This window comes from Neopsephotus bourkii, unplaced genomic scaffold, assembly GCF_033783945.1.
Source record: "Neopsephotus bourkii isolate Nb327-2 ecotype Australia unplaced genomic scaffold, CSIRO-AGI_Nbou_v1 NB_52, whole genome shotgun sequence".
Classification (NCBI taxonomy): Eukaryota; Metazoa; Chordata; class Aves; order Psittaciformes; family Psittacidae; genus Neopsephotus; species Neopsephotus bourkii.
Genome location: NW_026900569.1, coordinates 72518 through 84824, shown reverse-complemented (window position 1 = coordinate 84824; position 12307 = coordinate 72518). Strand labels below are relative to the sequence as shown.

Below are 12307 nucleotides of genomic sequence, written 5' to 3'. Positions count from 1 at the left end.
GAGCTACAAGAGCACAAAGAGGGTAATTTCTGTCTATTTTATCCCATATTTGGGCAGTGAGTTGAAGCTCTGAAAACATTAACGTAACTGCACTCCCTTATGGCTAACGCTCAGCTCAGGAAGAAATGGCACACTGGAACCTAGTGAGTCTGTAACTGAATACAGACCATGCTCTTATACATTCATTAAGCAGACCAGCAGCACATTCAAATACCATGACTCTAAACCCTGACTGAGCCCAGACGTGATCCTGGACTCTGGGCTTTCTGGCTCAAAGTCTGAGTTAGTTATTCTGCTAATGCCTGAGACATGCTGCATAAACAGACTTAAAGAGTATTTGTGTATTACATTATACCAGTATTATCAGAAACATCTGGTGCCACTTTCTTATTCAACCTTCACAAAGAAGTTTATTCTATAAATGCTCTGAAAACTCACGGTTTCTAGTATATTTTAGCCTTCCAATATTACGTGCAAGCAGTGTATGCCCTTTCCATGTGAGAGGGGCTGTGCATCACCCAATGCTCTGCATAGCAGTACATCAGCATAATCATGCAGGTGAACAGAAAAGTGGTATTTCATGCAAATAGCAATGCTCCACCCAAAACTTGGGCCAACACGACTTCAAATTTCACTTATAATTTGGCTGCTGCTGAGGATGCTAAAGTCAGTAAAAGCCCATTTGAAAGCCTCTCCTCTTGTTCAAGGCAGGTTGCCTTAAAAACCAGTGCAAAAATCAACCCTGCTTTACTGGTCTGGGTCAGCAGGATCTAAGTGCTTTGGAGGGGGTGGTGATGCCCCCAAGATGGGGTTTATAGGACAAAGTGGTCTCTTCCAAAAGTTCCAAAAGCTGCCCAGTTTAGGTGGAAAAAGTAGAGAAGCTCAGAGCCAAGGGATGTCAGGGAAGGGAAAAACATTAAAGTGGTTATCTCTTGGGGAAAGACAGGTAATTTACAGGCTGTGGAGCACAGAGAGATTACAGGTAGATGTGAAAGAGAGGGAGAGATTGCCCTGTGGAATACAACTAACCTCTCTAGTAAGTCTGCATCAAAATTTGGCATTCGAGCTGGCAAGGAGATCATCTGAGGCAGGAGCAGGCAGCACCATGACCTGTTGGGACTCATCTCCCCCCTGACAGCACGGAGGATGCCCTTGACATGCCACACTGGGAGACACAGCATGGAGCACACACTGCCAGAAGTGCCCTGAAAGGTACCTTGCTTGGCATGGACCAGAAAAATCCACCCTCTCCATTTCACTCCAGGAAATAGGCTCATCTATCTCCCAAAGTTTCCAAATACCGATGAGCAGGATTGAGTTACCTTCTAGTTTGGACACTCCATATTTTCTGCTGCCTCCCTCAACATGGCTGTTACCTTTTTTTGCATGCTTTTGACTTAAAATTCTTGCAGACTCAAGCCAAAAGTCTGTTCAGTAAACCCTGCTGTTAACTGTCCCATGGAGCTGGGCAGACAGAGCTGGCTTTGTTACAAGCTTTAAGTCAGCAATTCACACATGATGTAATGATGTGAAAAACCCTAAACATCTCAAGGGATTCTAGATCCCTTGATATGAAGTAGCTCAAGGAGCCTTCTGGACCATGCCAGCAGGTAAGGCCATTGCTTTGCTGCAGGTCAGTGTAAGGTTTTGTGCTCTGCTGTAAATGAGCAGCACTGATGGACAAGTCCAGCATCTTCCACTAAGCCGTGGAGCTAACTGCAGTCTGAGATTTCTAGGTTTAGGTTCTGATACTGCTGTGCAATATCTACCCATGGGTATGGGCATGCAACGTAAAGAATGCAAGCAATGGCAGCACCCTGCTTCTTTTTTCTTAGAAACCTCTTTTTGTGTGGCAAGAAGTCATAATGTGACTGATGTCCAGACTGTTCCCGACATGCTCAAATGAGAAACTGGGACTTCTTAAAACAAGGGGCATGACCAAGCAGGGCTGCAGCATGGCACACTGGTCAGCAACAGCAGCACAAGCAGCTTATGTGGCTGCCAAGTGAGCACAGTTCATTCTGCTTTCAGTGGAAAAAGAGCAATGCCTTCGGGCACATCCAGCCTCAGCACTCCGCAGTGAGGATGCCAGTTTATGAAGTATGGCAGCATGGAACACACATATGTAGTATTTCACGTCTTCCTGTAAACCCTCACAAAGTCTCCTAGCTTGTTGGCTTATCTCCATCCTCTTCCCCTCCTCACCAGGGGACTGAAGTCTGGCCACCTCCTAAGCTCGCCTACAAGCTCCTTCCTCTGACTTGCTGTTAGTAACAGCTGCCTGGTTTCCTGCTGTTCAAGTTTCACTTCCAGCTCCTCCGGGTCCATCAGTCTGCTGTTCCAGCAAAGCCAGGTACTATTATATTTACTGGCTAAACATTCCTGCCCATTCTGCCACGAACAGAATTCATTCCTCCTCCTGCCCACAAGTACTTCACTTGCAGAAAGTGACGTATCAATTTACAAGAAACTTAACCTGCAAAACCATTCTGCTTCCAGCATGGCAGAGCTGGCCATGCAATGGGTTTCCTGCATCTACTGGCAAAGCTGGGCTAAACCATGGCTGCATTGACCTTTGCAGAAGTAACCCACCCAAATGAACCAACAGTCATTTGGAAGGCAAACATGACCACTAACCCAAACAGTGGTCATCCTAGAAAACAGCTCCCTGGCTAAGCTGAAATTCACTGCTCGGTGCTTGCAGCTACTTATCCTTGTCCAGAGTCCCGTACACGTGCGTGCAATACCAACAGCTATAGTAAGACTGCCTAGGAGTATCTGTATTATTGTTTAATTTACTACTGTGCCTAACGCTGGCTAATGAGTTGATTATTTGGGGTTCTTCCCCTGCCACATGGTTTTACTCCCTCTGTTAACTCTTGTCACTCAGAACCACAAAATATACCAAATAGTAACACGACGGCTGACAGATACATGGGAGAGGATAATTTTGCCTCTCCCTCCCTTCCCAATTGGGTTAGTCTGACTCTAAATAAAACCCAAGCTAAAAAATGTCTTGGGCAGCTCTTTGCAACCATTTTACCTTCATTATTCCTAGCCAATTCCCTGCCAGCATTGCAGAACTGGGCATCCCCACTGCATCATGTGTTTGAAGAATACCATTCAAGTGGGATGAGGTATAAAAAGTGCTGAGTAGCTGCAATTTCTCAGGCCTAGAAAAACAGGAGCTAAGCACCAAGTTAATATTCTGAGCATTCAAATGCCCTTCCCCAGGTAACAGATTGCCATTCACTGACAACAGATGCCCTGACAAGCCAGAGATATGCATACACATATGTATATTTATCATATCATATAATCTGGATGTCACTCGGCTAGGCAATCAATCAAGTGGAGGTACCGCTGCTTCTAAAAAGCAACACAGCTACTGGCTTTTGGTGGGTTTTGTCCAGGTCATAAGCAACAAAACCAAGTTTCTTGGACTCTGCCAATGGGAAAACAATGGGATGAGAAGTGAATAGGTGATTTACTACCAAAGTAATTACCACTGATCACTTCATTTAGTTTCTGAAAGGCTTGAGAAGAGAACCTTGCCATCCTGCCAGGTTTTGAGAGCCTTCCATCTCCCACGGATAGGTAAAAATTTCAAATGTGCAAAAAGAAAGGACAAAGTGAACAGAATTTCTAAAGGACTCCACTGTTTTATAACCACCACGGAGCTTTTCATCAAGGACACAAGAACTGAAGTCAAGTGGGAAGTAATGAAGTATTTATTAAGCTGTTGGCTGGATCTTCCACCACTACTAATGTAGCCCTAGAGATGTTTCAGTAAAACTATGGCACCTTGGGAAAGCTCAGGGTGTGCTATATTCTACTGCTCCTCACTGTGATTAGGAAACACACTGTAACGATGAGGATGGTGTATCTTAATATACACACCCACATAAACAGGACATCCACAATCCAGAGCTTGTGAATACTTCAAAGAGGGTTTAGCCTTTTAATTCAAAACAGATAAAGTTCCTATCTTTATGGCATTGGGATGTCACCTGTCGGAATAAATCTGGAGTTGCATCTCCTTTAACAAGATTATATGGTCAAACAGAGTGGAAGCAATCTGCTCGAACATTTCTTGGCTGAGTGGTTTCAAAAGCATCTTTTGACACTAATTTGTTGAATGGATGATTGCAAGCAACATAAAAACAAATTAAAAGTTTTAAGTGCTTGGGCTAGATCCTCAACTACTGAAAAGCAAAGGTAGGCCATTAAATTCTGCATGGCTTTGCAATTTTGTAGCTACCGAAGATCCGGTTCTTTATGCTTAATGCAACTATAGATATACTTGAGCACAGAGTTATACTCAGCAGACAATTCATTTGGGTAGTCAGCATCCTTCAGGTCCACACTGCCAACAGGAATAGGAGCATTTGTCAGCTCCAGAAGTTGCAGAATTAGTGCCTATGTTCTTGCAACTAAAACAGTTGGGGAAGCCACTAGAGGCCCTGTTCTGCTCAACATGGGGAATGTGATGGACGTGAACGCATATGGTTTTACATGCATAAATGATACGGTCTAATTTACAGCAACAGGTAAGTATTGCACATTCATCTACACTCATTACACAGTGAAAACTCACCTATCTTTAAAATCAAGCTTGGCCACTGTCAAGACCATTCCTTACAGGTGCTCCCTTAAGAGCTTCTTCCAATTTACCGTAAACCCTTTAGTCTCCCAATTTTCTGCTGCATGCTACTCTCCATCCTTTCCACTAAATGCCTGCTGTTTCCACCCAATCTGCTGCTTTTCCCAGCTCTCTACTCCAGTTTTGCTCTTCCCCATCTGCTCTCATGCTCTATTTAACTGCGAGGGGCAGCTGATGCAAAGATGCAGGTTATTAACTTTTTTGCTCAGTTTCCCTTTTCTGTGCACTAAGAGCAGGTAGGGCACAGCAACGGCAACAATGCTAACACCTGAAACCATACATAAACCCATGGAGTCAATAATGGAAGAACATTTAGATAGAAATGGGAAAGAAGACTGAATAACAGAAAAAGAAAGATATGCCTGCTCTAACCTGCTCCCAGTTTTGGTCTAAAAGAGCAATACAAATGATGGTATTAAAAGCCTGTGCTTGTTCACTCCATGCTGGGTCTTCTTGAGTGGACGGGTTGTGTTTTGTGGTTTTGTTTGGCTTTGGCACCTCACACCACATGCTATTACATGAGCATAATGCAGATGGAAATTGCAGTGGGTTGCACGCATGACCCACTGAGAGCAAAATTTCAACTTAATGAGCTTAAACTGAATTTAGGGAAATATTCTTGCAGCTTCTAATCAACGACCAGAGGGAGGTTTTTTGTTAAAAGATCATTATTAGTCAAAAAGGGTAATTTCTGAGCACCAGTTGGGCATCCCAGGAACTAAACGGATCTGCAGCCACTCATTCCCATTTCAATTCAGGAGGAAATCAGTCTTCATACATCATGGTGGAAGTTGGCTGCCAGCTGGAGTCAGGGAAGCATCTCCCTTCTGTACCACAGCAATTAAAAGATCATGTCATTACAGTTGATCTAGCACCCACAGAAGTCAAAGGAAAGCCATTCATCGATTCTAATGAGCTTTGGAGCAGCTTCAAAACTTCTCCAGCATATGTAGTCCTGACACTTTGGAAACCAAAAGCCTCCCAGTTTAACTACGCTCATCCAGGGCTCAAACAGGGAAGAAAGCATTTCCACATTTACAACAATCAAGGCTTTGTTTCCTTTGAAAGAAAAGCATCGGCTTTCAATGGAAAAGACTCAAACCTTTTGTCCAAACCCAGAAAGAGCCTGAAAAGCATAAATCAGTGTTGCCCCTCCTTTCACCAGCAGCTCTTTTTAATTATCCTGGCTCATCCCTGAACACGGGACAATGAAAGCAGGCACAGAGCAAGTTTGCTGCAGCTCTCACCTTTGTGGTGGCAGATATTTGAGTTTTTCAGCTTCTCAACAAAGCCACATCCTCCACCAAGGGAAGGGAACAAGCACACAACCCCCCCACCCTCAACCATTTCCCAGTCATTTCATTTCCTCAGGTACAAACTATTATCCACAAAAATTACCATTTTAGGGGAAAAAAAAAGGCCTGAATCTTAAAATTAGATCCTACCATAGCCCCAAATTTATAACAAATCCTTTCACGTGCATAACAAACATTTCAACCCTCTTCTTTTTCCTAGCACTGAGTGGTATCTCCTCGGCACACATTTTAATACTGGAGAGGTTGCTGAAGGAGGCTTTTGTTGAATTATTTCTTAGGCACTATTGAGGGCTAACTCCGAAGAGGAAGATACTTAATCATTGCTGAAAATCCCCAGGTTGCTCTGCAAATCCACAGGCTTTTGGGACCAGGGTGTATTTACTGTGTCTGTCAGCGTTTTCTTGACTTCTGAGGAGTCTGCAGTTCTTCAGAGATGATTATTCCCACTGTGTCACTGGGCATAAACCCAATATATCTATAGACCTTAACACCCCAACTACCATCCCCTTCACTCCATCCGTGGATCTAAGAAGCCTTCTGACAGAGAATTTCATTATATCGAATGCATTTCTGAACAAAGATATGGTTTAACCGCTCTGAATCAAGTCAAGCCTTACTCATCCTGTGAAGGCAATAAAAAAAATCAGTCTAATTGAGCCTGGAAGGCACTGATCTCTAAATCCAGCTATAGCTCTGAAGTAACATTTGCCAAGCACCCACATGATCTTACAAGCTCAGCCCCACTTTCAAACACTGCTGTATTTAAGTTCTTGTAGGTGTTGGTTACTTTCAGTGGGGAGTAAATCTTGAAGACCCAAATCGTATCTGAAACAGCACTAGAAGTACTTCCACAAAGTTTTATGCAGTAAGTCCACTTCCACAACTCTCCTTGGATTCAGGATTCAGTCTCCTGCCTATAATCAATTGCACCACAAACTCTATAGCTAGAGCATGACTGAAATGTTTCCACATCAAAGGTGCCAAGATGCTCTCCTGCATCTCAAAGCAACCATGAACCATTCAAGAGCCCTCCTCAGGCTGAGATCACGGCAAGGCCAGTAAAACTGGATTTGCTCATGAGGAGTGGCAGGAGTTTGACCCATCACACACGTATGCTGGAAACCTGAGCTAAACAGATTTCACCTTTAGCAACAGGCATATATTTGATGTCCTCTAGCCTCTGCTGCCTCAGCCTCACAGCAAAAAGGAAACAAACAAAAACCATAGAAGACAACCACAAAAATAACCCAAAATGAGATTATTTGCCCACGTGATGTTACCCTTGGACCTGACCTTTTTCATTTATGCAGTAAACAGCGGTAGTTACTTCTTCCCAATACATGGGATTCCTGAAGCAATTAAAGCTGCTGCTGGAACAGGACAAGGGAACACATTAATCTATTGTACAGGAGGATGCCTCATGTTCTACAGACACAGATGAGGGAAGCAACTGCCTGATCCAGAAAACATCTGCTCAACAAACCCAAAATTAATGATAGCAACGAGCTTCTTGATGGCTCATTCTCACCCAGATGCTGGGAACCATCAAATAGCTACTCACAGTAGCAGCCAATCAGTTACTAATGCAAAAGAGTTTACAGGAGCAGGATGTGGGCTCAGGGTACCAGCACAACCCAACAAACCTTGACTTGCATCCCCAGTGCCATGATGCAGTTCTGTGCTGAAAGAACAAGTTTCTATTGAAACAAGAATCCAATAATCTACAATTTGTGACACTAAGAACTGCCAGGTGAAGATTAGGAGGCAGCCCCTTTGAAATCCCACAGCAGCACGCTCTTTCAAGTGTGGAAATGCTTGGTTTTAAAAGTTACTGTAAGAATACTCAACATTAGCACACAGTGAAAGAAAAGTCTATTTTTTCCTACCTTTTCTTCTTGTAACTTCAAACCTTCTGGAGTCCTACAAAGAAAAAGAGACATTTCTGTGGGTTTTGTTGTGATTTGGGTTTTTTTTTGTTGTTGGTTTGGTTTTAATACAATAATTGCTCAAAGGCAACATGAACAAACCCCCCTAAAAACATCAGTCATTGTCCCAGAGCAGCATCTACGAAGCTTTACACAATAAAACTGAGGAGTAATTATAAGCATGTATTTCAGTTTGTCCACAGGTATTTAATGGATCAAGAGATCACCTAAAACGATTCCTCATTCTTCATTCTGTGATAAGTGACATGGCAGAGCACAGCATCTTTCTTTAAAGTGGATTTTTCTTCTCTATTGATGTTAAAAGGGAGCAGCTAGGAGGGTTATTATTACTGTACCAAGGATTTAGGGCTGGGGAGGGAGGAGGCAATACAGCTATTTTTAGCAGAGGCATGTTCAAATACTTGAATAATTTCAAAGCAACCCGACTACTCATGCTTAGAGCCGAGGGCTCTTTCAACCTTTACACACCTACATGATTTGCCCTATTTCTTGCAAAGCATCACTACTGTCTATAATAAACTTCTTTTAAAGAGACATTGCATGAAGTCTCAAGGGGTTGTTGTGATCCCAAGCAACACAAACTACTTACACTAGTGGCAAGACTCCAGAGGACATATTTCATTCCAAGCAGTAGCATTATTTATGGGTTAATTACAGATACTGGCAGTTGCCATCAGTCAAGATACTTCCTGTATCAAAAACAACAGAAGCACAGAGGACTCAAAGAGCATCTTGCCTGGAGTCCCATTGACCTGGACAGTGCCTACTGATGGGTGATGCAGGATTAAGCCCACTGAGTGCAAGCTCTCCAGACCCCTGCCAAAAGCTTATAAGGGGCTTCTTTCTCATGTGGATGTGCCTTAAACTCATTCCATTCCTTTCGTGCTCACTGTTCTCAGATGTTTGTTTGTCAGAGAAGGAAAACAAAATAGGTTTGTTTCTCTCTTGCTGTTGATAGGAAAATAACACACAATCTCCCCAGACATCTAAGCTTTCTGCCCTACCTGATGCTTATTATGGGTTTATTTGTACTTTTTCCTCTATAATAAAGTACCTCCCCGCAGACCACATTTAGACAAAGGGAAGTGCTACACATCTCCTGAAACACATCCACAGTCCTTTCTGTGGTACACGGCACCCTGCCACAGGGTAATTGGAAATAAAGCAAGCTGCCACTGGAGCACAGGGTGAAAAATACAGACTTTATCCAAGTGAAAGATAGAAATAAACAAGGGGGGGGAAATCACTTTATGGAAACAACAGTATCTGCTCAGCTAACTCCTGAAGACCACAATTGCCTCTCTCAACCGAGTACATCAGACAGCATCAGGTAATTCAGAATGAGGGGGTTTAGTCCAGGATGCAGTACAACACACACCGGATGCTAAGGTGTCATAGCTACTTCTAGGTAACAGATGCTGCTTTCTTTCCTACAAGTGACCAGCAAGCTGTTTTTCTCAAAGCTATCACCAAACCCAAGAAGGATCAGAACAGTAGACATGGTCTTGGCACTCTCTAAGTCAACTGCCCCATCCTTGTTCAAGGCCAGGTTGGACACAGGGGCTTGAAGCAAGATGCTCTAGTGGAAGTTGTCCCTGCCCATGGCCAGGGGTGGGAACTGGATGAGTTTCAGGTCTCTCCAACACAAAGTATTCCATGATTCTATCAACTGAGGGGAATAAAGAAAATATGGGTATTTGCTTATAGAAATACCAAGTCTTTACCCGCTGTATGATGCTACCTTAGTGATCTTCAGAAAGACATAAAACGGCATTCAGGCTAAGTACAGACTTCAAAGGATTTATCCCCTTGATGCAGCAAAGCTGAGCTGCACAGACAGCGACACTCCAGGGACCTCTCAGAGCTTTTCAAAATATTAGTTTGAGAGGTGGGGCACAGGATAAAAATCCACACAGAGCCTGCTATCATTAAACCCATGTACATGTAATGTATGCAAAAGGGAAGAGTACTTTTAAAGCTCCCCCGAGTCACTCACTTTAACAAGCTGTTTGAATTCTCTGCAGTTCAAAAGCTTAGAAACATTAAAACTAATTACAACTATTACATTGATCAAAAGGGGGGGAAAAGACACTCACTTGATAAAATTCAAGTGTCAGCTCACTTGTACTAAATACCCTTTTGGTACTTCCATGTCTGCACAGACATCGTGAAAAACAAAGGATGGTCTTCAAAGGTTCCCTTCTTTTTACTCTGTTCCCCTTACAATTGTACACCCTAATGAATATAAATTACCCAAAAGAACAGATGCAGGATTGAGGAAAAGCTTGTTAGAAATGCAATGGGAGAAGAGGGGGTCAGCCTGCGAATCACCACTTCTCATTACCTGGGAGCACTTGGTACATCCCCCTCAAAACCTCCCTTTCAATAGAGAAAAGGCATTGAGAACACTCAACATTTCAGGAGTACACAGCGAAGTGGGAAATATACCTGCCAACTATAGCAGGGCTTAAAGAGCAGCCACAAAAATCCATCACCTCCAGGTAGACACACAACTGCGGTTTCTATCCCTCTAGTAAAGTAAAACTGCAGCAAGGGCTCATTTTTCTTAGTTTGCTTCAGCCAAAATCATTTCTCTCTTCTGCAGCACAGAAAAGAAACGATGCTAATTTCACTCCTTGAGGGCATGTTGAACATAAGACCTTTCTATTAGTGATCTAATATACCACTAAGAGACATTACCAGCAAGTCTGGCCACAGGCACAGCGCCGTGTATGGCTTGGGCAATCTCTTCACAGGAGAGAGTAGTCACCCTTTCTTTGAAGTGTAAGATACTGCTCTCAAGTTAAAAAGGAAAAAAAATCACACTGAGGTTTTAATAGTGTTACTGGTAGAGAATCAAACTATTTGGATAAAAATGACACTAAAGTTCTTGGATGCACTGCCTGAGGAATACTCTCCTGCAGAAGCCTTAAAGCAGATGGTTATAAATGAGACTTATTTCATGGGCACCATTTAACAACTACAAATCCCTTTAACTAAAAATCTAATTTTATCAGAGCATAACTCATAGGCTTTGAAGGGAAAAATTTGCTTCAGATTTCTCATTCCTTCTAGAAAGCTTCTTCACGAGTACCATTTTAAGCAGCATTTCATTAATGGAATACAACAGTTTTATTTCAAGGTTCATGTTTAGCACCTTTCTGCCTGCTTTTTAATGTCAGTTAATTGAATGCAGAAGAAAAGGTCCTTCTGTTCTGTATCTGAAACACCTAATCATTATGTGCAAATCGATGCAGTGTGTTTGCCCCAGTATTTGGTTTCACCAGACGTGTAGCTACTGAAAAAGTGTATCTCCAGAAGATGAACCAACCCAGCGCCAGTGGTTGAGAGGCGATGTAGTGTCATCTAGTGCAATTACTAACCCAACCTGGACCTGGAGGACAAAACAACAATACGAATCAGAACTACAGCTCGCTCCCTGGAGCTGCCGTGCGTTGCACAGGCACCTGTGTGAACCTCCTGCCATTGAACAGCAAAGCCCTTTTCTGCTCTCACAGAAGGGGAATGCCAGTCTTTCAGAAGACAGCATCTCAACGTCCTGCCAAGCCGTAATAGCTGGTTTGTGTTACAGGCTGCTGATTAATGCTGAATCATGGGCCCACGGATGAGCAGAGCACGTCTGGAATGAAAAATCAGATTCCATTCAGAGCAAACACAGGGCGAGGGGGGGATGCTTCATTGTGCAGAGTTAAAATACAACTACACAGAGGGAATACACGATGTAGTACAGTGCTCGGGAACCAGAGTACTGCAGACAGATTTACTGACAGTCATTAGTGAGGGATCCAAGCAGCAAAACCGCTTTCAGGTTGTTTGGTGTCAGTGTAAATAAAATGTTTAAACATCTCTATGAAAACATATCTACATCTGTCCTGTACCCCCACAAACAACATATTGCACACTATACAAGGCAACAGTCTTTTCTCCTTATAAATCCCTGTTGCGGGGGGGGAAGGCTATGTGAGCTTCTGCTGCTGAAGCAGGAGGTCCCCACCTCCTGACCCCACTGGAGAAAGAGGCATCATGGTTGGTACTGTGTTTTACTTCTGTCTCCTCTAATTGTTGGGGTTTTTTTTCCCTGCATTAGGGTAATGGAAGACTTGGCTTCAATTCTCCTACAGTCAAGCAAAGCCAAGTTTGCTGGACAGCCTATTTGTTGTCTTGTGTTCGGGTGCTGCTTTTGAATGTCCCTACCAAGCGAAGCCCTGAAAACGTGGAACCACCACTACACTATTAACACTAACTGCTGTTACAATCACTTCAGCCCAGCTTCATTACACCAACATTCATCAGCAGTTAATCATTTTTACTTTTTAGGGCTGCATTCAAGCAAACAGGGGGGCAAGGAAGGACCATGTGTA

At 43.2% G+C, this 12307-nt stretch overlaps 1 protein-coding gene across 3 annotated transcripts in view; it reads right to left on the bottom strand.

Moving 5' to 3' along the window:
* The window catches only part of LOC133209343 (follistatin-related protein 4-like), a 203484-nt gene that overhangs the window by 179259 nt on the left and 11918 nt on the right, over window positions 1–12307 (bottom strand). For all 3 annotated transcript variants that reach the window (XM_061347953.1, XM_061347964.1, XM_061347945.1), the window contains exon 3: window positions 7866–7899. In XM_061347953.1, the coding sequence (XP_061203937.1) occupies window positions 7866–7899 (34 nt within the window). The remainder of the gene's footprint in view (window positions 1–7865; window positions 7900–12307) is intronic.